Source organism: Camarhynchus parvulus, chromosome 1A (genome assembly GCF_901933205.1).
Source record: "Camarhynchus parvulus chromosome 1A, STF_HiC, whole genome shotgun sequence".
NCBI lineage: Eukaryota > Metazoa > Chordata > Aves > Passeriformes > Thraupidae > Camarhynchus > Camarhynchus parvulus.
The window spans coordinates 15601403-15626293 of NC_044586.1; the positions used below are offsets into that span (position 1 = coordinate 15601403).

General features: G+C 45.4%; 1 protein-coding gene and 1 pseudogene across 1 annotated transcript in view; one reads left to right on the plus strand and one right to left on the minus strand.

The window, feature by feature from the left end:
• The first annotated feature begins 579 nt into the window (after nt 1-579).
• Nucleotides 580-14210, plus strand: LOC115909999 (annotated as a pseudogene).
• A 306-nt stretch (nt 14211-14516) lies between these two features.
• Nucleotides 14517-24891, minus strand: part of LRMP (lymphoid restricted membrane protein) — a 38336-nt gene continuing 27961 nt past the window's right edge. Inside the window, 15 exon segments of the mRNA XM_030959769.1 lie at nt 14517-14830; nt 15225-15329; nt 15468-15569; nt 16009-16073; nt 16182-16259; nt 16859-16902; nt 17790-17937; nt 18674-18808; nt 19203-19343; nt 19874-19901; nt 19987-20041; nt 20765-20837; nt 20962-21044; nt 22699-22763; nt 22847-22893. Of these exon segments, the coding sequence (XP_030815629.1) occupies nt 14587-14830; nt 15225-15329; nt 15468-15569; nt 16009-16073; nt 16182-16259; nt 16859-16902; nt 17790-17937; nt 18674-18808; nt 19203-19343; nt 19874-19901; nt 19987-20041; nt 20765-20837; nt 20962-21044; nt 22699-22763; nt 22847-22893 (1413 nt within the window). The 3' untranslated portion in view covers nt 14517-14586.

Genomic DNA, 24891 nt, shown 5'->3' on the forward strand with positions numbered 1-24891 from the left:
GATGCTTAAGCACTGACCTTGCCAGGTGCTAGAGGTGCTTTATGAGCCAAAAATCCCACGACACTTATGCAAAGCAGAAACTACTCTTCCACAGGGAAATTTATTCCGCTCTGGGATGGGGCATGAGAGCAGGATCAACAAATCCACCAAAACACCAGGGAAAAACAGGTCCAGGGAAGATTTTCACTCCCCCTGAGACAACCAATGCCAGCACACAGCACTTACCGAGTTTAGAGTGAGTATTTAACCGGTGAAATAGAGTCCTTTTGTTCACACTCAGAAGTGCCGATGTTTACTGAGGTTTTCCGGGTTTCCACCAGGCTGTGGGTGGCTGAGTTAGTTACGGAACACTTTCTGCAGCTCATCCTCTCCTTAAAGCTTAATGGTCTTTCAACAGCCCTAACGTTTTTCCCGGGCATTGTGTCAGGTTAAATGTTATTTGATTTCTATTTGAAAAGCAGAATTGGTAGCACGGGTGTAATATTTGCCGTTACCTCTAATCATTCATCCTTAGCCACCCCTGGACTGATAAGGAAGGAGGAGCGGGCCGGGAAACCGGAGCGGTTTTCCGTAGTAGCCATGGAGTCGGTAAACACGGCGGGGCTCTCAGCCCTGGCCAGCGGGTAAGGCACTGCTGTGTTCATCTGCCAGCAGGCAGGGCTGCCTTCAGCCCATAGGAGGAGGGAATACACCTTTGCCTACAGCAGCAGGGTAGGATTAGGGATTAATCCCACTGCCGTGACGGGGAAGTGCAGACAGTGAAGATAGGCGCTTCGTTTTCCCGGCTGAAGAGCCCGGAGCAGGTGCAGCCTTCGGGCTGATGGAGGAGACTCCTGCTGAGGGGACCCGTGGCTGTGCCCTGCCCCGTGACACTGCTGTGACCGTGTTTTCCCTGAAGCTGCTCAGGGCTCGCCCACTGCAGGCGGCTCCTCCGAGAGCTGCGGCGGTCGGGAGCCTCCATCAGCGCTGCACAGTTTTGCTTTCCCGGCTTCCAGAGAGAAAATAACAGCCAATCTGGAGTAGGTGAACCAAAATAAAATGAAGCCAAAATTAAGTGAAGCTAAAGGCAGCAGAGGTGTGCACAGTGGTAGCGGTGTTTTGGGGGTGGTCAGCGGGACAGGCCACTCTTTGAGTGTCATGCGCAGGTGAAGTCCAGAGGATCTTCCCCCAGCTGTGGTTTCCATTTCCAAGGGAAGCACAGAAACTCACGCCCTCCTCAGGTTTCCATCAAATGACCATAAGGTGGCAAATGCCAGTGTGAAAAATGCATAGTTTATGATTGTCTTTTTGCAAATATTAAAGTGAATATTATATGTGTTATGTTAGAAAGTTGCTGTATTAATTTTCTTAAGCAGTGTGTTAAATATAGTTTTAGGTTATAACATACTGTTAAAATAGAAACTATGCTATGTAAGATACTTTTTTAAAAGAAAGGACTTGCAGCAAGATAGCAGCCACAGGACACCTTTCAGAGAAAAAGAATTTATTGCTCCATTATCAGAAGAAACGAACTTCTTCCCACCTTGCTCAGGCTCGAAGGCGCTGTTAGGATTATGAGGAAGAAGCTGACACTGACCAGACAGAATTTTGCGTTTGAATGGAATTTATGCATCATGTATGAGGTGTATGAATATGCAACAGGCTATTGTTCTGAAGGGTTAATCCTCTGTTAACGTGTGTCCTTTTTCAGGCTTATGTTGCCTAGAAAAAGGTACCCGGACCATCTGTAACTCTTTGTTTTTATGGTCTCATGTTGTCCTAATCCAAATTGTCCAAATTATTATTACTCTAATTGTATTGCTATTTTTATTACCATTTTATTATTATTAAACTTTTAACATTTTAAAACCAAGTGATTGGCGTTTTTCACACCAGGTTGAGCAGGGGCTACAGCTCCCATTTTGTCTCTGATGCAGCACCTGGCCCTGGGAGCAGGGACAGTGGGGACTTCCCTGCAGTGCATCAGCACTGACAGCCCAGATCTCCTGCCTGGAGCCGTCCCTTGCTGAGGGCAGAGCCCCTGAGCCAGCCTCTTTCCAGCCCTTGTACTCTGCAAGTAAAGACACCTAAAAAAGGAGCTCCAGCTCCTTCCAAGAGTGGCTGAGCTGGGAATACTCCTGGTGTGGATAGCAGGCAGCTGCAGCATGGCCAGGCTGGTCTCTCTCAGTGCATCCTCCCCCTGTCCTCCCTGCTCCCTAAACACTTCCAGGGCGGCTCTTCTCCAGCGACAAACACCACTGGCGTGGGCAAAGCCTCCCCTGTGCTTTACAGCCCTTCTGCTCTGTTCAGCTCCAGGGCCAGTGCTGTGGCCAGGCACTGCTTGCTGCCCAGGGCACAGCCACATCACTGCTCCCACAGCTGGAAATGGCCCTGTCAGCACCCCTGGGGAGGGACAACCATCCAAAAACCACGGTGCTGCTGCTGCTGCTGCTGCACAGGTAACCACAGGAGCACTGGGATAAAAAATGGCACAGGGACCTGCAGGGGAGCGAGGCTTTCCCGAGAGCAGGGCACAGGGTCTGGGAGCTGCCCCCAGCAGCTGCCCTCACACACAGCTTACCTGCTGCCAGCCTCTTCTGTTTGTCCTGCAGGGAGCTGCAGACCCTTGGGAAGCAGCTCCTAAAAGAGCAGGGAATTAAAGCAAACAGGAGCTGACCTGAGGCAGCCTCTCAACATGCCAGGCTGTGAACCGTGACAGCTCCAAAGGGGCTTCCCAGTGCTCTCCCTGGAGTGGCTGCCAGCATGTCAGGAGCAGGAGCCAGTGCTCTCAGCTGTCACGGTCACTGAGCCCAGAGGTGCCCTTACATGCTCCACTAATCTGTAAAACTAACAGTGGAGACCCCTCCTGCCCTCCTGGGGCCCTGAGACATTTCAGGCACAGGGGCATCTTCAGTTCCTAGTGTAGTATATGGTAGAGATAATTCATGCTATATATATGTATAAAATATTGTAAAATCTAAGGTATGTCACTGACCGCCCTGGCTGGGAGCAGAGTCTTATGTTTATTCAATTAGTTCCTGGACAACTTTAAGATAATATCAAGCCTGTTAACGTATTAAGGAAACCTTCCCGGGCCATGATTGCTAGCTTCCTTGGAATGCCTAAGCCACTCACGAGGACCTGCACCTGGGAAGATTGCATCTACCCGGTACCGGGTGGCCATGCAATACAGGCTCTTCCGAAGTGCTCAGACATCCGTCTGGACACCTGGACGTACCTTTGTCTATTTCTGCACATGTATGGCCCCAGTTCTACATGTGAAGAGACACAAAGGAAAGTTCGGTCATCTCTGCCTCAGGCAGAATAAACTGTATATAAGCTAGTGGCGTGAAGCAGTCGGTGTGAACCACTGGGGAAACGCTGACACTTTGTCGGTCGATCTCGGTTCACCCAGTGCCGGCACCCGGGGTTGACACTGTCTTGGCTGTGGTGGTCTTTTTTTTCCAAAATTCTATTTTTGTTAATGATCTAATAAATCATTATTAAATTTTCTTATAAATTTGGCTACCGATTTGATCATTTATAACACTAGCTGTTAGCTTCCAAATTTTGAACATTAAGGATTTCTCTCAGGTACCGATGGCTCAGTGGTGGATGCAGGTTTTTGTTCCAGCTGGAGGTCTAGAGGTGTGATCTGAGCCACCCAGAGACATTTACTTGTTTCCCTCTATTGGCTCACCTTCTGTTTTTCCTCCCAATGAATGAATCAATCAATAGGATTATTACAGTACAAAAGAATATATGTTTGGATTTGCACAATATATTTGGATAATCTGGCCAGGGTTTGGCCTGTGTGCCCTGAGTTCCTGTGGTTAGCCCAAAGCTACTCCACACCTGCACAGTGCACCTGGCTAATTCTGCTTGTTCTTTTCCACTCCAGAACCCAGCTGTCCTCTCTGCTCCAACAGGATTCTGTGGGGTAACATCACCACAGGAGTCTGCCTAGGGAGTTGATCTAATTGCCCTGTACCTGCTGACCCCTGCAAGAACACCTCAGCAAGAACACCTCAGCATCCCTGTGTGTCCAGAGGGTATCCCAGGTGCAGGGACAGGACATCTCATTGCACACATCTTGGCCCTGCACAGGACACTGCCCCTCAGCCCTTCCTAGAGCTCCCAGCTCTGCAGCTCCAGCTGTCCCCTCTGTCCCATCCTGCAGGAATTCATGGGGCTCCTGGGGAATGCAGCCAAGGAGTTCCATGGCACACCCCAGGTGATCCTGCCTGTCCTGCCACAGCAGGCAGATCACTTCACCTGCACAACTTAATGGCAGCTAATCATGGCATGGTCCACTGGCTGCCTGGTCAGGCTGCCCCTTCCAAAGGCCTTGGAAAAACACCAGGTGTTTGGAACAGCAGTGGTGACTTCAAATGCCTGCCTTGCACAGCTCTTCATGGTGAAACAAGTGTGAGAAATTAAAAACAAACAAACAAAAAGAACCCTAACATAATAAGGAACAGCAGTAAAGTTTTGAGTTTCTTAATCCTCAAATCCTTCCCCCACTTAAAAGAAAACAACATTTTTTGTGAAGAAAAATTAAGGAAAGTCTGAGGGGCAAAAAAGCAGAAAAGAGAAGCCACCGATACCTGTGTGCCTGAGAGTTTTTTTGCAGGATGTGGATTTTGAGGGGTGCTGTGTCTCAACCTGAGAATCACAGCAAAATGCAGGGAATTGACTCTTCCTGCTTTGTCCTGAGAGCAGGGAGAAACAGAATTATTTTAAGGTCACTTGCACAATGATGTGTGGGCCTGCAGATCCCATTTTCTTCCCTCTCCAAATGATGCCAGGGGATCACCTCACCCAGGACTATGAGACCATCTGGAAAATATCATCCAGGGCATTATTTATTCCCTGTGCCAGAGGGATATTTATAGATAAAGTAAATAATGTTGTCACAATCCAAACAAATAAGGGAGGCTGCAAGGCAGTGCAGTGTCTCCTCCCCCAGCTCTGTGCTTGAATTTTCCCCAAGAGGTGCCAAGTGGGATTTTTTAAGTCCCTTCCAACCCAAATCGTGCTATGATTCCATGATCCTTCCAAATTCAGCCAGTTTTGGAGAGCAGGTGGGAGCAATCAAACCAGTCCCTCACAGGACCAGCTCCCTCTAAGTCCGTTGCCCAAATCTGCTCCATAAAACCATGTAATGCCTAAAAGGCTGTCTATTTTTGACGCAAAACAGGGTAATTTCAAAGGAGTTTCTCACAAGAAGTGAAACCCTTCCCCTCAGCTGAGCAGTTCAGGTTATTATTCACTGTTTGGATCCAACCCACTGAACAAAATACTGCCTTTGCCTTTAGAATGGAAAATCCATTGTGCAAGTTCAGGCCAGCTCTTATTACAGGCTTCCTAAATTTATTCATGGAAAATTAAATATTTTCTTTAGATAGGCAGATAGGTACATATCTGTGTCTCCAAAGTGGTTTCAGGCTCTCCGTTTGTAAACTAATGGATAAAATTCCCTTTGCAGCACTACCTAGCGTGGCTCCATGTTATTATGGTCATGAAAACGAAATGAAGAGCATGTGGCTGACCTTTCCCAGCTCAGGTCTGTCTTCCCAAAGGGAGTGTGTAGAATACCAACCATCTGGTTTATCCTGTATTTCCTTCCCCTTGGAGGTTTATTTCATCATTCCCAGAAGTGAAGGAAATCCTGTTTCAACACAGCCTCTTCTTGTCTGCTGGACCTGTGCTGGAATCACAGAACAGAATATTCCCAGCAGGAAGGGACCCATACGGATCATCAAGTACAGTTGAGGGAGGGAGGTATTGGGTTTGGGGCCCTTGGGATGTGGCCCTTTGCAAATGACAGAGAAACAGTGATGAACCCCATGCTGGGGACATAAAGCAGGTAGCAGAGAGGAGAGGTGGGAGAAATGTTCCCTGACAGTTTTGAAGTTTAAGCAGGCATCAGAGTTCTGTAATATGGATGACCTCATGTTTGTGTTTTGGTTTGGGTTTTTTTATGCCCTGTATTTTGTACTGCTCTTCCAGAGTAGGGCTGTGGCATTCACATTCCCTGAACATGATTCCTTAGCCCAGGATTTTTCTCCTGGGAAGCTGAAAGGCAGTGAAAAGCCCCAGAAAAAAGAAAAACAATTCTTATCTCATTTGCTTCTCCTGTGTTGTGCTGATGTGAAATGTGTTTACAGATTGTTTACCCAGAAGTGATTGCCTGATTAGACTCTGGTGTGAGTTGTTTTGACTCATTGGCTAATTGGGGTCAAGCTGTGTCAGAACTCTGGAAAGAGTCACGAGTTTTCATTAGTATCTTTTTAGCATTCAGTAAGTATCTTTACTGTATTATTTCGTATAGTATAGTATGGTATTCTTTAATATAATATAGTATAATAAAGTAATAAATTAGCCTTCTGATAAGATAGAGTCAAATGCATCATTCTCTCCCCTTGTCAGGGTTGCCTGTATTTACAATATGGGGCAGTACCTTCAACTGGAGAATAACAAAATAGCTGTTATTGCCTCCTCTACTAAAACCAGGCCTGCATCTTCCATGTGCTTTGGGCTGACTGTTCAGATGCAGCAGTTTGTGGACTGAAAGAAGGAGGATGTTGGAATTGAGAAGAAAGGATTTACTCCTTGGGATTCAGTTGTCTGAACTTAGGGAGAGGAGAAGCAATTATGAGCAATTCCAGTGCCTGACCAGTGCACAAAGCCAGTCCATCTCCCTGGGATCCACATTCCATTCTGCTGTAATGAGGTGTCAGATTCAAGGACCTGGAGTCTTTGCAGCTAGGTGTCAGATTCAAGGAGCTGGAGTCTTTGTTCTTTTTGACAAAACAGTGGACTTTCCATAGGAATATCCAGCACCTTTTATTTCTGCTGGGTGACTAAATGACAGAAGATTCTTTCTGCAGGATCTTGTATGAAGTTCCATCTTCTCCTTCTCTGCAAATGAACTTGGTCCAGGCTCAGTGTATGGATGCAGGAAGATGCAGGGGAGCAGGGAAGAGCTTTCACCAAGTGTGTCCAGTGCTTGTCCTGCTGTTGTCTCTTTCAAAAGAGAGCCTCAAATCAGATCCCGCCACTTCCAGGATGTGCTTGGCACAAATTCAAGCATTTTGCTGTCTGCTCAGAACGCCAGTTTTTTCTCTTCTCTCTCTGAGTCTTGCAGTCCTGAAATGGAGCACCTTCCCTACAACCAGCATGGAACACACCTGTAGCTGCAGTCATCTTTCTCCTAGGGAACCAGGGTGTGGTCATGGCACTTGTGTGCTGCAGTCTCACAGCCTTGCCAGCTTTTGGAGGCTCTTTCCATATTCCCCAAATGCATGGAAAAGCAAAAACTCATGTATTTTGATGATGATAAAACACAGCTTTCTGATACTATGTAAATAATTTTGATACTTAGTCTATGACTTACAGGCATTTGTAAAAGCCTCAGCCTTTGTTTCCAGCAATCCTATGCATCTGAAAGCATGTGCATTTCAAAACACGTCTTCTGTGTGGAAGATACATTAAAAATTAAAAATAGAGTATTCTGCCTTATCTAGCCTGTTTTTTTTTTTTTTCCTACAAGTTCTTCAAACCAGGTAACGAAAATGGTTTAGTTATATTCATTTAGGTTTAATCTGATTTTTAAAATCCTGTTGCAGAACTTCAGTGTTTCAGGCAGCATGGTATCAAAAAAACTTTATTAGACAGGAGTGCTCTTTGGAATGTCAGTCATTGGAATGTTCTTCTCAGTCCTAGCTTTTAACAGCTTGTTTCCATGAAATGTAAACTTCTACCACTGGGATTTAGCATGCTTAATTTGTTCAGCATATAGGTACCAGCTCAGTCAATAAAGAACTCTTTTTCACTGTCATTTTTTCCACCTTCTTGAATCTTACTGCATTTTAGTCTTTAATTCCAGGTAATGCTTCTTTTTAAACAAACAAAAAGCATGCAAACTGCATTTCCATGTGGGGCACATGTAGAATGCATCCGTGTTATCGGAGTCATAGGAGCGTGGTAGTTTCTACAGAAGAAAAGATGCAGCTTTTGCCTCAAGATCACATGGATTTACTTGAATGGTGCAGAGTAGATTTTCTTTCTGAATCCCTCTAAAAAATTTAAATGCTGTCCTGTGAAGCTGGATTAGCCCAGACTGAGACACCAGGCTGCAGTTCCCAGGATGGCCATAATACACAGGAATCATCACGACGTCTTTCACAGCTGGAGCAGGGAGAGGCTCACATCTTTATCTTTCCTTCTTCCTTCTCCTCTTTTCCTTTGCCCTGCACTGTGATGGTATTTCTTTGTCCATCTCACTGTCCTTTTGCCTGTACCTGTCTGCATCTGCTGCTCAGTCCCTTTCCCTCGCTGTACTCTTCTCTTTATTACCCTCTGTCCTGCTACCCATCCCTTTCTTTCTCCATCCCTCTGCTGCACCTTCCCCCCACACCCACCTGCCGTGGTCATTTTCTCTCTCTGTCCTTGCTTCCCTCTTTGTCTCTGTATCCCTCTGTCTTTCCTGTGTGTTTACCCCCGTCTTTTAATTTGTCCTTCTTGTGTTCCTTTTTATTCCCTTGTTAGGAAAATTAATCCACAAACACAAGAGGTTTATGTCCAAAAAGGAGACAGAGGAGTCCTTTTTTGGCTTTATTCGAATAAAGGGAGAGGCTGTAGGGCATCCCCTGGGATCTCTCAAATTTTTGGAGGGCGCAGCCTCCTTTTTATCCTGATTTCCTGCCGCATTTCCCTTCTCTCTTTCCCCATTGGCTGAGGTACTTGAGAGGTACACAGTTCCCGATACACCTGATACTGAAGATTTCCCTCTAATGTATAACCCTTCTCTTTTAATTTTTAATTGATATGGAATTCAGGGCTTTTTCTTCCTCATTGTTTCTTTCATCTTTCAATGTCTAATTTCATTTATCAGCAAACCTAAAGTTTATTTGTAAGAGCAAATATCCTTTTCCATTCATCAATCAGAGGAATCCTTCAGATTGTTTCTTTTATCTCCCAGCGCTAGTTTTATCTACCAGCAGACCCACAGCTAGTTTGTAAAGACAAATCTCTATTCCTCTCACCCTGTTGCTCTGTCCTGCTCCCTGTGCCATTGTTTTTCACTGGATCCTTCTGTCCTGTTCCCTGTCCCTATTCTTTTTTAGCCCCTCTCCGTCGTGCTGCCCATCCCAGCTGTTTTTATTTCATCTCCATTCCACACCCTGTTCTTCCTTTTCTTCCCGTGTCCTCTCTGCTCCCGCTCCCGGTTTGTCTGTCCCTGGTGCTCCGATCGCGCTGCTGGATGGGTCCGTGAGCCCAGGTTCGGATCCCGGGGTTCCAGCCCGGCGGGGTCCTGCAGTGGCAGGGACGGGAGGAGGCAGCTCCAGCCGCTGCCCCAGCCCGGGCACGCTGCCCCCGGGCCGGCCACCAGCCTGGGACAGTGACACCGCGCTCCAAGGTCCCTTCCAACCCAGGCCACTCCATGATCCATGGAAACACTGCAGTATCTCTGTGTGAATGGAACAAAGTTTATAAATATAGGGCTGTTTTGATAACACTTGGGTTTTGTTGACATTTCTATTAATGATTGTTAAATAATGAGGGCAGATAACAGGACAGATAGAAAAATGGAGTTCATCCCTATACTTATTTTTACTTATTATTTATGCTTATGGTCGTGTTTATCGTGTTTCTATAGATATGTGTATTATTATACATATGTTTATGGGTGAGACACACAATCTTTATGAATCTGCCAGGCTCTGGGGAGATTTACTGCCTCAGAAAATGATGATTCCAATGCATATCATGGTAAGCACTGGTGTAGTGTGGGATGTACTGAGTATTACCTGAATGGGTGCTTCAAGTGAGATACCTGCTCTTGCACCTTGTTAAAAGAGGGACTAATTCTAGGAACTAAAACTGTTTGTCTGTCCCACATAAGTTACAAATTTCTCCAGTGTTGTGGTGTCATTCTTTGGTTTAATAAAGAGCGAGTTTTCTTGTGGTACTGACTTAAATAAAACAACTGCAAAATACTGACATAATTTAGCTCCACTTAACAGCCTTTTCGAGTTGCCATTTTTTGATTTGGTCTCATTCTCTCAGTGCAAATTTCGTAACAATTACAGTAGATGTTTTTACAGTATTGAACACTTTTTTCTTGATTCCTGTCAACAGTAACTTCTCCTGTACCATCCCTTGTGATGGTTTATGGGCTGTTTGGCTTTTCTAAAGAAAATAGTTATGGCCATTTTTGTCCACAGTGTTTCTGGCTTTCACTAACATTTTCCAATTCATTAAACCATAAATTTATTATTTTATATGATATATATGTATTTTTTTCCTATGCATAATTGTCTTTGTTATCTGAAAATTGTATTTCATGTTAAATCCCTCTTGCTCCTCATAATTATCATATGCTTTTCACCATCAGCCATGACCTTTTGGTGCCTTATTTTTATTTATTTTGGTATATTATATGATTCTTTTCATATCAATAGAATCTTACTAAACCTGTCCAGAATCTAATGTATTATTGTGCTTGTGAAATTCTTCTGTGGGTAACGACTGACTCATTTTGTCAGTAAAACCTTATTCCCACAGAAAGCATTTGGAACTACAAGTCCAAAAGCTCAGCCCCAGTCCCGAAGCGCTTTTCATTGCCCGGCTCCCGGCTGTCCCCGGTTCCAGGGATGCTGAGGAGCACCAGCAGATGGGGCTGGAACGCTGCACGGTGAAGCGCTCCCAGCGCTGGGAGAACAACGGCACAGGGCAGTGGCGGTGGCTTTGAGCACCCGCTGAACTCCTGCTGTCTGCTGCACTTTCCAGAGGAGGAGGCCGTGCTGCAGGAGGAGCCAGGAGGCAGAGAAGAGGCACTGCAAGTTGTGGATTTGGAGCAGCTGGTGCCCGTGGGGGCGTGTTCCACATCTCTGCCCTGCAGCTGCCGCCCCAGGCCCAGGACGTCGGGGACTGGACCATGGTGGAGGTGAGGGAGGACAGGGATCAGCCCTGGTGCCCCTGAGGAGCTGCTCCTGAGGTTTGTCACTGCTGTCACATGCACTGCACACGAGTTCCTGACAGCAAACTGACCAGGCAAGGTTTGCAAATCATCAGTTTTGCACATGTGAAAGGTGGAAGCACAGTGGTACCAAAAACCACTGCTGGTTCAGCTCCAGGCCCTTCAGGCTGGTTGAGGACTGTGGGCACTGGGTTCTGGTTCCTCTAGCACTGCCCTACCCCACAGAGGGCACTGTGAAACTGGAAACCTTTAATAAGCAAAATTCCCAAAAGCCAAACCCAGAGGGCAGGACTGTGGGCAGGGGAGGAGGCCCAGGATGTTCATTCCCAGCCCCTGTGACCTCCCCCTTCCCTCTGGCACTGAGGGGACAGTGGAATTTCAGCTGCTTTTGCCTGCCCTGCTCCTGGTGTCTGGGGCTGGGGTCTGTGAGGAATGGCTGTGCCCCGCTGGGCCCCTGCCCTGAGGGTGCCTGCAGCAGCACAGGAAGGACCCAAGGCCTCCTGGTAGCTGCTCTTCTCCTGCCTCCAAAGCTGGGCTTGAAATGTACAGTATTAGCAAACCATTTTAAATGCGTGTTAAAAAGCCTTGCAGTGGTTAGATGAACTCAAAGAAAAAAACCTGCATTTTCTGATAAACCCCTTATCTGTCCTTTTCCTCTCTTGCCAAAGCTGCTGGATGTTGGATTGGAGGTGTATCCATATTCCCAGGAAAGGCTGAAGATGGCACACGGGAAGCAGTACAGATAACCCTGAGGCTCCCTGATAATGTGATTTATTTTAAAGTGCCTGTGGTAGCCCGATGGGATCCTGCAGGTCTGAACTTAAGACATAAATTTATTTCAAATTTGAATAGTGGAATTTATACCTGAGTTGGACTGTTGTTACAGTCCAGCTGTAAAGATAAGGGCCAGTTTGGAGCCCAGAAATAGTTTGGGGATGGCAATTTTAACAAAAAAAAATACCCAACTACAAATCCCCAAATCAATTATTACTTTTTCAGTTTTGTTTACTTCAGCGTTACTGCCAGAATCCTTCCATGTACATCTTTCCATCCTCTTTGTCCAGGCCAATGGTGAAGAACTGATGGCATCAGCAAGATAACCTATGAAGCAGAAGAAAAGAGCATCACCTTTAGCATGGGTGACTTTTCTACAGTAGCCCTTCTCCAGGATGCTCACCTGAACCTGCCCTATGAGGCCCGGGAATTGCACCCTACTGGTGTGGATGAAGGACTCTTCACAGTCACTGCAGTCTTTGCAACCCTTCAGATACAAATCAAGGTACTGCCAATCATTCTTTAATCAAACATTTGCAGATAAAAAGCCCCATAATTATTGTCCCAAATTAAGAATTTGGGATACTTCTATGAGAGCAATTTGAAACGCTCTTCCTTTCCAAGCACTGCACTGGTTATTTAATTTCAGTTATTTACTATGAGAATTGTACATTTCACATGGCACAAATGTGCACTTGCTCTGGAAAGTTTCAGTCAGTGCTTTGCTGCTGGTTTTGCCTTGCTGCATTCAAGCCTGTTCCACCTGTTAGAGAGCTGAAGAGTTTTCCTCTCTCCTCCCAACTCTACCAAGAGAAATACAGGGAGTTCTAGCAGCCTACTACTCGTGCTCCTTGTTTCTTCTCAAAGTTCAAGCTACTCATGATTATCCATCTGTTCATTGGTGTATAAATCAGTACACCAGTGTCATTTCTAATTCCTACACAAGGCTGGCTTTCTTCAGGATCTGTAAATGAAAGGTCAGAGCCCAGAGTAGCAGATGATGTGGGTAATACCCAGCATAGCAAAAATATCAATATTTGAAGCCTAAACCAGAAAGGAGCTTCCATGACCAGTAAGTTGCTTTCACTGGTTTGTACAACAGGATAATCAGTGTATGTTGTCTTCAGTAGTGGTGGAAGAGGAGGAGGTGCTTTCCCACATCACAGGGAAATGGATGAGTCCTCTTGCCCTCAGAGCAGCTTTGAAAAGAGCTGGGGTGAACATTTTCCCAGCAGAGTACTCTCCCAAGTATGTCCCTGTGCCCAGGAAGGTGAGTGCCAGAGAGGTTCCTGGTGGCTTTTCCCTTTTTTTCACTCAGGTCACCCTTTGCTGCCCTGGGAGCTGCTGTGCTGCCAGCTGAGGCAGGACTGAGTAAAGCAGGCTCTGGCACTGCTGTAGCACAGGGAGAGGAGAGAGATGTGTTTGTCTGATTTGTGTTGTGCCCTGCAGGCTGCCCTGGCAGAAGTGAAGGCCTATGAACAGATGGCTCTGCTGGCAGCTGCTTTTGCTCACAGCAAGTGGAATGGAGAAGCAGGGCCAGAGCAAGTTGTGTTCAAGGTTTGTGGAGTCCCAAACTTCCAGGGCAGGCCAGCACTGACCCCATCCCCAGTTAGAAACAATTAACTCACCCATGGTGGCTTCAACCCCTGCCTCAGTTCAGTGTCACAGGCTGCCCCTGAGAGCTCTCAGGGGACACAAACCTCAGCAAAGACACTTGCTAAGGAAAATGGAACTGAAAAGTCACCAAAGGAGGCTTTAGCCAGAGCTGGGGTAACAGAGCTTCATGCTCTCCAGAGGCCCCTTGAAAATCAGCTATCTGCTCTGCCAGCTTTTTAAAGAACAGCTGGGACTTGCTTCCTGCCTGTAGGGTTTCTTTTGCTCCCTGCTGCAAAGGAGGCAACGAGCAACCTCTCTGTTGGTTTGTCTCCACCTGTGAACTAAAACACGTGGTTAAAACTTCTCCCAGCCTGACAAACACTCCCACGTGTGGCTGGAGAAAGGCAGCACACCCCACTGTGAGAGCTGCAGTGGCTGTCTCACTCTCAGGTTAAATGCATGGGACACACAAATACTGGAATTTGTGCTCTGACAATGGCACAGGCTTCACCTCAGTGCATTTCTTCCTGCAATAGGTGAGTGAACGTCTCACAGCAGGTTCTGCCAAAGGCAACCACTGGTCTCTCTTGATGTTCAATGGTGAGAAAGTGCAACACCTCAAGCTCACTGAAAGCAGTGAAGCTTTTTTGGAAGAGCTGGAAGAAGAGTCTGAATTTCACTCCACACTCTACCATATGGTCAAGGATTCTGCCAGCAATGAAGCCATGGAAAAAGTGGAAAGAGCTGGCTGCCTGTTCATTGATTCTGTGTATCAGCTGCTCCTTGCTACCCGAGTCTTAGCATACTCTTAAATGCTGCATGCTTTCCTTCAAAACTTTATTATCAAAAGCTTTCAATAAAGTTACATTTCAAGTCTTAAATCCTTTTCTAGTCAAAACATTGAAACAGGTTCTGAAATGCAAACATTTTATCTTTGTTCAAGCAAAATAAATTCTTTATTCAATTGTGGCTAGACCACCTAGACATGTTTATTGTTAGCCATGTTCAAAATTGCTGTTCTTCTGTAAACCTCAGTAGAGCTGAGATCCTTTTAGCTGCTTTTAAAGATGACTTTTGTCAGAATGGAAATATTTTTTTTTTCATTTCAAGTCATGCTTTAAAGAAAAAAACTTCATCTGTCCCCCCCAAAATACCCACAACCCAACAAAACAAACCCAGACAAGTAACCTTAAATAAGGCCAGCTTCAGCTCCTGTCCTGCAGAGCACAGCCCCGGCAGCAGAGCCAGGGTTACATTGGGGGAGGGCCGAAGTGCCGCAGTCTTATGTAGGGCCACAGCAGCTGCTGCAGCGTCCTCCAGGCATTCCCACTGCACACAGGGGCTGCTTCTGCTGGCCTCTGCAGGGACAGCCCCACCAGGAAGCTGGTGAGAGCAGCCAGCAGGACCAGGATGGACATGGACGCCCAGAGGGTTTTGTTGGTGTTGCAAAAGGAAGCCTTGAGGTGGGATGCCCGCGCTGACATCGAATTGTACCTGGGCAGGGCAGGAAAGCACAGAGCCCTTCAGGGTTTCCCCAAAACGTGCAACTCTTCCCACCCCACCCCACAAAGCCTTGGAGCAAACTAGATCCCACAAACATCAAGAGTGACAGGTTGTTACTGTTTTGGGAGCTGTGCAGGGGGCGCTAAACTGTTCTGAGTTTAAAATACAGTCATGGAAGCAAATTCTTGAGAAGCTGGGGCAGCTCAGCCATCCACCCATGCTCCCTGTTCCTCACTCTGGTTCTGAAGAAGATTCACAAAAGCTGCCTTGCAAGAGCAGCAAGAAATCTTGCTCCTAGAAAGCACTGAAAGTCCTGGCCTTTTGTTTGAACCCTCTTCTCAAGTACAGCTCCCAAATGTGCCTTTAACTTGTGAAAGAAACTTACATTGACTCCAGGGTCCATTTGGGTGGGTGTTTTCCTTTTTCAGAGACACTTTCCTTCCTAGTTGGTTGTTCCTGTACTTCAGCAGGTGATTCCAACTGCTCATTCCTGTAAACAAGAATCAACAGTTCCGAAGCTTTGCCAAATCCACAACAGCTTGGCTTTATAGCCCTGACCAGGTGGTGAATTAAAAGCTCATTAAAAACTAAACCAGCACACCTGGGAGGAGGCTGCTGCTGAACTTACTTGGTTTCAAAAGGCTCCTCTTCATACTCTGCCCAGGAATAGGTGCTGAGGAACCTCTGCAGTGAAGGACGCTTCTCATTCTGCTTCACTCCTAGCCTGCCCCTGCCAGGTGTTAAACATATTTGTCTGATTTTCCCCAGCAGATAGAGAGCAGAAGATCAGAAATTTAGCAGCAGCCTACTCATTTGGTTAACCACAAACAAATAACTTACAAATTTAACTGCTTGAAATTAGGACCATTAAAAAAAAAACCCAAATGAAATCAAACAAAACTACAGATCCATCCGCTGTAGATATTTAGATTTCACAGTTTAGTTTCTAAAGCAAAAAAGTAGTGGGATTTTTTTTTAAAGTTCTCAATGCTCAATAAAAAAATGTGAGCTCACAAGGCTCATTTACCTATTATAGCACATAAAACTAATGTGAAAGGTGTAGCCTAAACATTACTGCACTCCAAGATGCTCCATAAACTGCTTACTACAGGTACAGTTAGAGTTGAAAAATATTTGCCCTGTTCAAACACAAGCCCAGGTGACTTTACCAACTGCTTGATCTCCTGCTGAATCTGTCACTCCGTTCATCCCCATCAGGTTCATGGAACTGGCCCTGGAGGAGAAATTTGCCACATTTACTGCACTGGCATTCTGAGGCTTCATCCCAGCCAGTGCTGGGGAGGTGAAGCACCTCAGCATCCCTCCAGCAGCCCCTACTTACCAGTGGCACCCCAATCCCTGCATTCCCAGCACTCCTGGGCACTGTTGCAATGCTAACTCTCCGCAGGGCTGACGAGGGCTACACAAATAAGAGGCATTACTGGCTCTTAGCAAGGCACAACTGGGTTACCCACTGAGCACACAAAATACCATCTGGTTTGTACAGGCTATATTAAAAAAAGAGATGCTGACACCTAGCGTGAAGTGACGGACAAAGAATCCAATCTCAAGTACAGATCAAATCAGATCTTTCAAGCAGCATCTTTCCACAGTGCTTTCTGCCCACCTGAGTGAGGCTGGCTGCACAGCTTCTAGCAAAATACCAACACTGAAGGTAACTAAATTCCCCTAACCTGGCTCACAGGAATTCCTGCACTCAGCAGTTTGAACTGCTCCCATATTTTTGTGCTAAACCTTTAATTCCAAGAGAACCATTCATGAACAATATTTCTTAACCAGTGAGTGAGAGCCCAACCACTTCTCCTCCATCTTCTAAGGGGGACCACTTAGAAGGTTGGTGGGGTGCCTGAAAAGTAGATCCTCATGTTTGATGACACCAGCCTATATTTGTGACAGAAAAGCACCAAGTCAAGCATGCAGCAGGGCACCAGCACATAAAGCAAAGGAAAACACACATACACTTTAAAAAATTTTGAAATTTCATGTAAGGACCATTACCTTAAAGTTAAAAGGACCTGGTAGCTTCTTATTTATAGATTCATCTGTGAAGAGATCAGACATCGGAGCTTTACAGGAGGATCTTGCTGCTTACAGGAGTGCAGTGAGGTTAATTTGCAGCCTAAAGTCTGACTTTCTGCAGTGTTTAAGCAAAGCACTCTCAGAAAGCAGAAATGAGGTCTCAGGAAAAAGCTTCCTATTTTATTTAATAAGTTCATAACATTCACACATTACCATCCACTGCAAGCATCAACTTCTGTCGCTATCATCAAATATATTCCATTATTAAGGTAGTGTCCTATTACAGGACTGTCTTTCACAGTCAGGACTACAATCCAAAAGACTCCTGCAAGGATTTTATGGTGTGGAAGACTTCCCTTTTGGCACTTAAAAAACACATCCTATTTTTCAGAAGAGTTTAATACATCCCTGGCAAAGCTACAAGTGCACAACACTGGCTGCAAACCTGGCTCCTTAGAAGGGAAAATAGAGGCCCCCTGCACTTAAGGGGTTTGTAATTTCCCATGTAGAAAGGATGCAGGCTGTAGAGACCAGCCAAAGCTCAGCTACCTCGAAATAGCTACTGTGAACAAGCACCTAAACTTACTGCTCACAAGGAATAGGATTATCATCAGCACATGCCATGCACTTTGCTGAAAGCCAGGACATTCCTGTGTGCTTGCAGTAGTCCCCCACACACACCCTGAGACCCATGACAGTCTACAAGTTTAATTTCAGAGAGCTGCTTTTAATAGTGTTAATAGACAGCTGTTCCCCCCCCCCAACCCCCATTTTTAGAAGAGGTGACAAAACCACTGTATAATTCTGTCACCTAAGATGTGGAGGGATTATACGACTATTCTGCAGCTATAAAGCTATAAGGGCCTGTCTGGCAGGTGCTAGAGAGGGGAAGGAGGCTTTTCCTGGTTACCTCTGTCTCCAAGGGAGCTGAAGGACCTCTCGTTCTGGAGCAGGACCTGCTTGAGCTCCTCGAGCTCGGCGTGCTCTTTGGCGTACATGCGCTTCAGGTTCTCCACGTGCTGGATCATCACCTCCACAGCCTTGCTCACTCGGCTCTCCTGAGGGAGCAGGCAAAGTAGCAGCTCTCAGGAACTGCCTCATGTTTGGACATTTCCCCCTCAAGCACCTGCTCTCCCTCTGCTGTCTCACTTTTATCCTCCCTTTCAAAGCTTCACTACAACCCCTGTCCTGGTGGCACATGGTACACAGGTTTCATTTCTCTGGGGATCACTCTTGTTGCAAAATCAACCAATCAATCTTCAGTTTGCCAAGCTCTTACAACTCATCATCATCACTTCCTCTGATCTGCAGCCTCAGCTGCCACCATGCATTCGCTGGTATTGCCAAGTCATTTTTATGCTGCTCTGGGGTATTATACACAACTACACCTAACATTTGAGCGGGACTTGGTCATTTGGCTGATTAGCTGCCCTTTCCATAAGGCACAAAACCACCTTTGCAGCATCAATGCCATTGTTACCACACTGCTTGGTATCCTGTACATCTCACTGCTGCAGAGTCTTTATTGTTTGTTTTTTTCCAACCAGAACCTTATTTCTGCTGTGAGTTTTTGCACAATTCTAGTGCAGCATAGCTGCTCTCAGTGCCTGGGATTCCTTATAAGAACACAGAGAGAAGAGAAGGCCAGGACTAAGTTATTCTGACCAGTCTACACTACACACACCAGATTCCCAAAGGCAATCCTGGAACCATAAGCCCAGCAAGATGTGGCTTTCCCTTTGCAGTTAGAAGCTTTTAGCTTTGTACAAAGCACTTTTAGATGGAAAGTGTTACCTGATTAATAGCTCCCAACATCTCTGCTCTGCTGGCAACTCGAGCTGCGTATTGGCTAAGGAACTGCAGGCTTTTCTGCAGCTTCTTAATGATCTCCTGTGCCTGGTTATCTTCTTCACACAAAGGAACTAAAGCCTAAGAGTACACATTGGTAAGAAAACTGGTGTGAATTATTAACAAAGAGTGAAGGTTGAGCTGATAACACTGAGGAGCTGCATTCAGGTCCACATCAACATCCTTAATCAGTGTAACTTGGATAGAGATCTCAAGTGGGCAGAGACTGGAGCATAAAAGCAGATGAAGCAGGGGTCAGATGTTTGTGCAACAAAAATTCCCTGCTGCCTGAGCATGCAATACACTTGGATCTGGGTTACCCTTCATAATCTCTCATATTTCAACTGCATTCTCCAGAACTTCATTCATATTTGCTCATCATGTATCCCATGCACACACCCCCACTTTAAAAAGCTGTTTTAAGAGAGACACTCACATCTACTTATCTCATCCACCCTACTAGCCCTGGCCATACCTCTAACATATTCACAGCATTTGTGATCTCCTTTTTCAAGTTTTCTTCAGCCAGGTCTCGGGACCTCTCTTCAAGCTTCACTCTTTTGTCCAAGGTAAACAAGTCACACTTAAAACCTAAAGACAGCCTCAGGAATTCAGCCTGTTGTGGGAGAAAATATTTCAGAAGAATCCAAGCAATGCAGAAGTTTAAGTAGATTTGGACACTGGTATGACAGTTGGGGCTATACCGTGTGACCAAAGTTTAGGAGAGATACAGAAGAATAAGTGAACATGACCCACTTCCTTAAAGCAGGTCTTCCCATCTGTAGTGATGGTGGCAATGCTCTGCAGCCAGGAGAGGTGACATCCTGGCAGCACACTGTGCCATCTGTGCCTTTTGACAAAACTGTCTTAAATCAGCACATTCTGCCTGGGAGGAGGTCACATCTATGCTCCTTCAAGCTTGCAAACAAATGTCACAGTAGTGACAAGTCTTTGTTCAATTTTACAGATTTCCACCTTTCTCCATCCCATCTCCTGCAAAAATTTCCATCAGGCTTGGAAAGAGATTCAGAAGTTAGCCTATAGAAATACATCCAGTTTAAGCTGGATCATTGTTTTACATAGGAGGAGTTTATCTACAAGATTTGATGTCTGAAATACTTCAGGATACAAGCAGTTGAGACTTACCTCCACTTCCTTCTCATTTGGGGAGTCACTGTAGGGGAAGAAAAAGAACCATGGAACAGACTGTGACTTTAAATTCATACCTGCAGGCGATCACTGAAAGTCAAAACACTTACAGCTCATTTTGCTTGGTTTTATCTCCTTTAATGCCACCTGCAGCGGGTGAACTCCCTGAGAAGAGACCAAAAAAAACCCATTTTCAGATCAAAGTGAAAAAATAGCCTCCCCAAACCAACCTGTGAGGGACTTTTAAGCTTCCACAGAACCCCCTGTTCAAGATTTCCAGTGTTAAGCTCTCACCACTGAAAAGAACTCGTGTGCCTCAGGTTCTATTTGTTGTGAGGCACCACAGCACTGCCACCTGTACAAAGCCCCAAAAGTCAGTTGTTCAGGGCACTTCAGCTGGCATCTTATTAGCACAGAAATGGTTAATTGAAGGTTTTTGCTTCAGGATGTTATGCAGTTTACTACCTCACCAGCTTTTAATGATCTCTAAAGGCAAAAGAGGAGGTGATTTGAAATGTAGGTATGTCTAAGGAGAAAAAACCTCCTGCTCCTCTATATCATGGATAGCACAGAAATGCTTCTTTTACAAATCTTTGGGGAGAACAGGAGTGCCAAAACTGTTTCAAATATCCCAACTCCTTTGCAGCTAAGAATTTTCCTCCTGTGTTGAGGAATGTGGAGCTGGTTAGATCAGTATCTGCAGCAATCAGAGCAGCAGATTTTGCACGACACCACTGTTCTTCTAGTCATTGTGATCTCCAACTGCAGGTACCAAGCCCTAAAACAAAAGCCTCTGATCACACTTGGTGTGGGACAGGACCTCTCTACACAGCTCTGGACTCAGCTTGTGCTCCAGTAACATGAAGGTGTCCAGCAAAACCCCCTTACCTTTCCTGCTGGGAACCACAGCTAATGCTTCCTCACTCCGCTCTTTGTTATTTTTCTTTTCCTGGTCCACTTCCTAAGGGCACATCAGAGCAGTTAGAGCAAGGGAGCAGCCACACCACCCCTGGAGGGGCGTCTCCCCTCCTTTGTCACTGCTCAGCCAAGCGAGCTCAGCTTTTCACTGTCACCAGCACTCTTACCAGGTCTTGCTTCAAAACATTTTGAAACACAGGCTTGTGTTCTTCTGTGGCCAGGGAGGATTCCCTTGTGATCTGACTTGGTCCTGTGAAAAACATTCCCAAATCCAAATGTAACAATTAATAAAGCACTCCCAGCTTCCAACACACACCATTTTAGCCATGGGCCAACCAAGCTAAAAAACTGCACCAAATGCCATGAAAGACCACTGAGAAAGAAAGGAGGCAGCAAAGAACACTATAAAGACACATAGGAAGAAGTAATGATAATTATGATTGGAAAAAAATCCCCATAAGAAGTGTTATATGTCTACAGCTGAGAATATAATGTACTTCGTGTAGTTAAAGATGCAGGAGTTACAGTAATATTCCCTTGGATAAATAAATTTTATTATTTTGCTACCAGCATGGAGATTTTTTTTGTTATTGGTATGTTTGCTGTTTAAAGAGGCAGCTTTTAATTAGTATTTATACCTTTAAAAACATTTAGAATATTTTGTTTTCTTCTCTGTTTATGCAGTCACACAGCTGTGAGTCAAAGAAATGGTGCAGGGAAAAACAAAAAAAGAAAAACAAAAACCAGAAAAACTCCAGCTTCAGGTTGGAAGCCTGCAAGGGGAGATTTATCAGTTCTAGTATTAGGAACACTTTCTTTTCAGAGATGTGCAAAAGATAGCTGGATTCTCAGACCTTAAAGCTATTGAGACTTCTTTAAATTCGTTCTGCACATCTGCTTCCTCTTAGCTAAAGGCACCTAGATCACATATGAAAATTAACAGTAGAGGGAAATTAGTAGAAAGAAAATGCTTTTAAATGAAGGGACAGAATTAGATTTCCGGAAGATAGTACTGAGGAAAGAAACAAAACCAAACAAGAAACTATAGTCTTATATTGAGGTAAAGATTAAAAAGATATTATAAACAAACACACAGAGGTATTCTGTGCTGCTTATTCAGATTAGCTTCACAAACCCAGCTTAAACGCAGTGCGTACAGATGCTCCAGTTTTGGTTTGATTTTATAGTTTTTCAGTGGAAGAAAACCATGAGAGCTGGTAAGAATCTGGTGGGTGTTTATGGCTCTAAGCAAAGACAGAACAACGTTCAAATGCCTCTACCCTCACCTCTCCTCTTGACCCATCCAGCTTCTTGTGCAACAGCCTTGAATGAGAGGAAAGTGCTTAGCGGCACTGTTGAACTAAATAACCGTTTAAACCCATAAAAACATGTTTTCTCTTGTCAAAATGGTCTGGGATTTTGTACCCACTCACTGTTTTACCAGCTGAGCAAGCCCCAAGGTCTCACCAAGTTGCTTCATGCTCCCTTGCCTGCAGTGCTGTGGTAAGAGGGGTAAAAAACTTTACTCCTACTCAGCTTCACAGAGGCTTGAGAGCACTGGCAGGTGAAAACACTTGCAAAAATAGAAATTCTCATGTTGTTGCTCTTACTCAGCTTCCTCACTTCAAAGATGTGCTGGAAGCAAACTGCTTCCTCAGAGTGAGCAACAGGCAGTGCAGCAGCCACCATACCTGCCATGGGAGCAGCTGGCTCCTTACTGCTGCTTGTCTCCACTGCCACAGAAGTTGGCACATCTTCCCCTCTCTCATGGAAGCCATTGGATGAGCTTTCCTCCATAACAAGGCAGCCTGCAACACCAGACAGCAGAAACACAGCTTTGTTCAGTAAGCACATAAAGACTTGGGCACATCCAAGACTCCCAGTGCCCCAGGTTAAGGACTCACCTGGTACTGGTGCTGTGCTTTCCACTGAGGATACAAGAGCTTCTTGGGCTGATGGTAAGTGATCACTGCCAAAACAAAACCCTTTCAGATACTTGTCCACAGGATACAGATCTTAATAAAGTCTTTTATATCTTGCACAAGACCTGACCTGGATGCGATCAGCATGGCTGGTGGTGTTGACTCCTCACGGTCAATCTTCAGAGAGAGAGAGAGTAAGGAGTGAGTATCAGAAGGTTAATGCCAGTATAAAGCTTGTATGTCAAAACTTTAACTTTCCCAGCTGTGCCTAAATTATTCCAGCAGTGAAGAATTAGCTGGTAAGTTCACAGATCCACCCACTAGTCTAAAGCCATCTCAGGAATGGCTTGTACTCGGAGAGGTGTTTTTGTTCCCCACTCTGTGGTTGGCTCCTAACTCACATCTCCAATGACCAACAAACAAGTTACTGCACCACCACTGCTCCATCTTAACTTTGTGCATCAGGAGAGATCCATTTTCAGGGTCTGGAGCCCAAAACCTACAAATGAGGGGCACAGACCTTCACTTGGCTGTAGAGATCAGACTCATTAAGTAAATATACAACTGCTAATAGTCACAGCATTAGCAAGCAGATGGTTCAGAACACCCGTGTGCTGTGTTGTACATCAGCGTTATATATGACAATTACCCAGCCCCTTCAGAGGCCTCAAGCCTCCCTAGTGTGCAAGCAGCAGAGGAACAAAGCAATTAAAAGCTGGCAGTTTTGCTCATGTTCCTCTAGTTGCCACAGTGCGGTTTTGGACCTGAGCCTTATCACATCACAGACAAAACCAATATCCTCTTGAGGCTTTGAATTTCGAAGGAGGTGCTATTTGTGCAATATCCCTCTTCTGCATTTCATCCTGGAAAGCTCCAGCTCGCTCATTCAGTTGTTGGGTTGGTCTCTCTTTATGGCTGAAAATACAGGGGGGAACTGATGAGGTTTAAAGGGTTAAGCTGTTAATGACTTGTGCTGAATTACACCCGATGTTGAAGACAAGTGCTGAACAGAAAACAAAACCAGCTCAAACCCTCTCCTCTCTCCAAGAGGAGAAGGAAGGAGGGCAAACAGCTCCCTACACAGCAAGCACCCAAGAGCACTACTGAAGTGTGTGTGGAGAAACAACAGAACAACCACATCAGCAAGTGATTGCCTGTGTTCTGGTATCTTTCCTACCCCCTTCAAATGCCCTCAGAGGACACAGGAAACCCAGCAAATGAGAACAGGAGGTATCCAAGGGCCCTGGTCATTCCCAAGAGTGACCAACTGCTCCTAGCATTAGCATGTGCCTTTTCCCTCCTCCCTGCCCTGGCAGAGCTGGGCTGCTCTTTCACAGCCCTGACCCAGCCAGGTGAATGCTTCCCCTAATGCAAATTCAGACTATTTTTATTATTGTTATTTGAATTCTCTCATAAGTTGAGGAAGTGCAGCAATACATTTGCCTTGTTCAGGCAATTGGGTCTGCAGAAGTATTGGGAAGGGAGAACACCATCATGTTAGAAAGAAAAGAAATCTAAAGGGCTTTTAAAACTAACACACAGTGCCCAAGCAAACAGAAAAGCCCTTGCATCACCTATAACTGAAATGATGCATTATGCTACATTGCCTACCTGCCCAGATGGGCACGTCAGTGATTTCTGCTCGCAATGAAGGAAAACCCTCAATTCAGTTTTTAAAACCCTAAGCTGACTGCCAGGATTGTATACTCCCATGGATTCCACATAAAGGGGAAAAAATCCCAATTAAAGAGAAACACCACATTCTAGATTTCTTAATAAAATAGAATCACAAAATGGTTTGGGTTGAAGGGAACTTTAAAGATCAAAGTTCCAACACTGATGTCCAAGGGACATCTTCCACTATCCCAGGTTGCTCAGACCAACATCCAGCCTGGCCTTAGACACTTCCAGGGGTGAGGCAGCCACAGCTTCTCAGGGCAGCCTGTGCCAGGGCCTCGCCACCCTCACAGTAAAATCTGTTGGCACAGAGCATTGGAGAATGCCACAGTCCTTTAATGAGGAAGAACAGCCAAAGAAGACCCTGAAGCCCATCCCTAATCACTTTTCCCACCTCTATCCCTCTAGCATAATAATCCAAGGGTTCTTTATCTCAGCCCATGAATTCTGGCCACAGTCTTATAACAACTCCCCCCAAACAATCATTAACATTTGGAA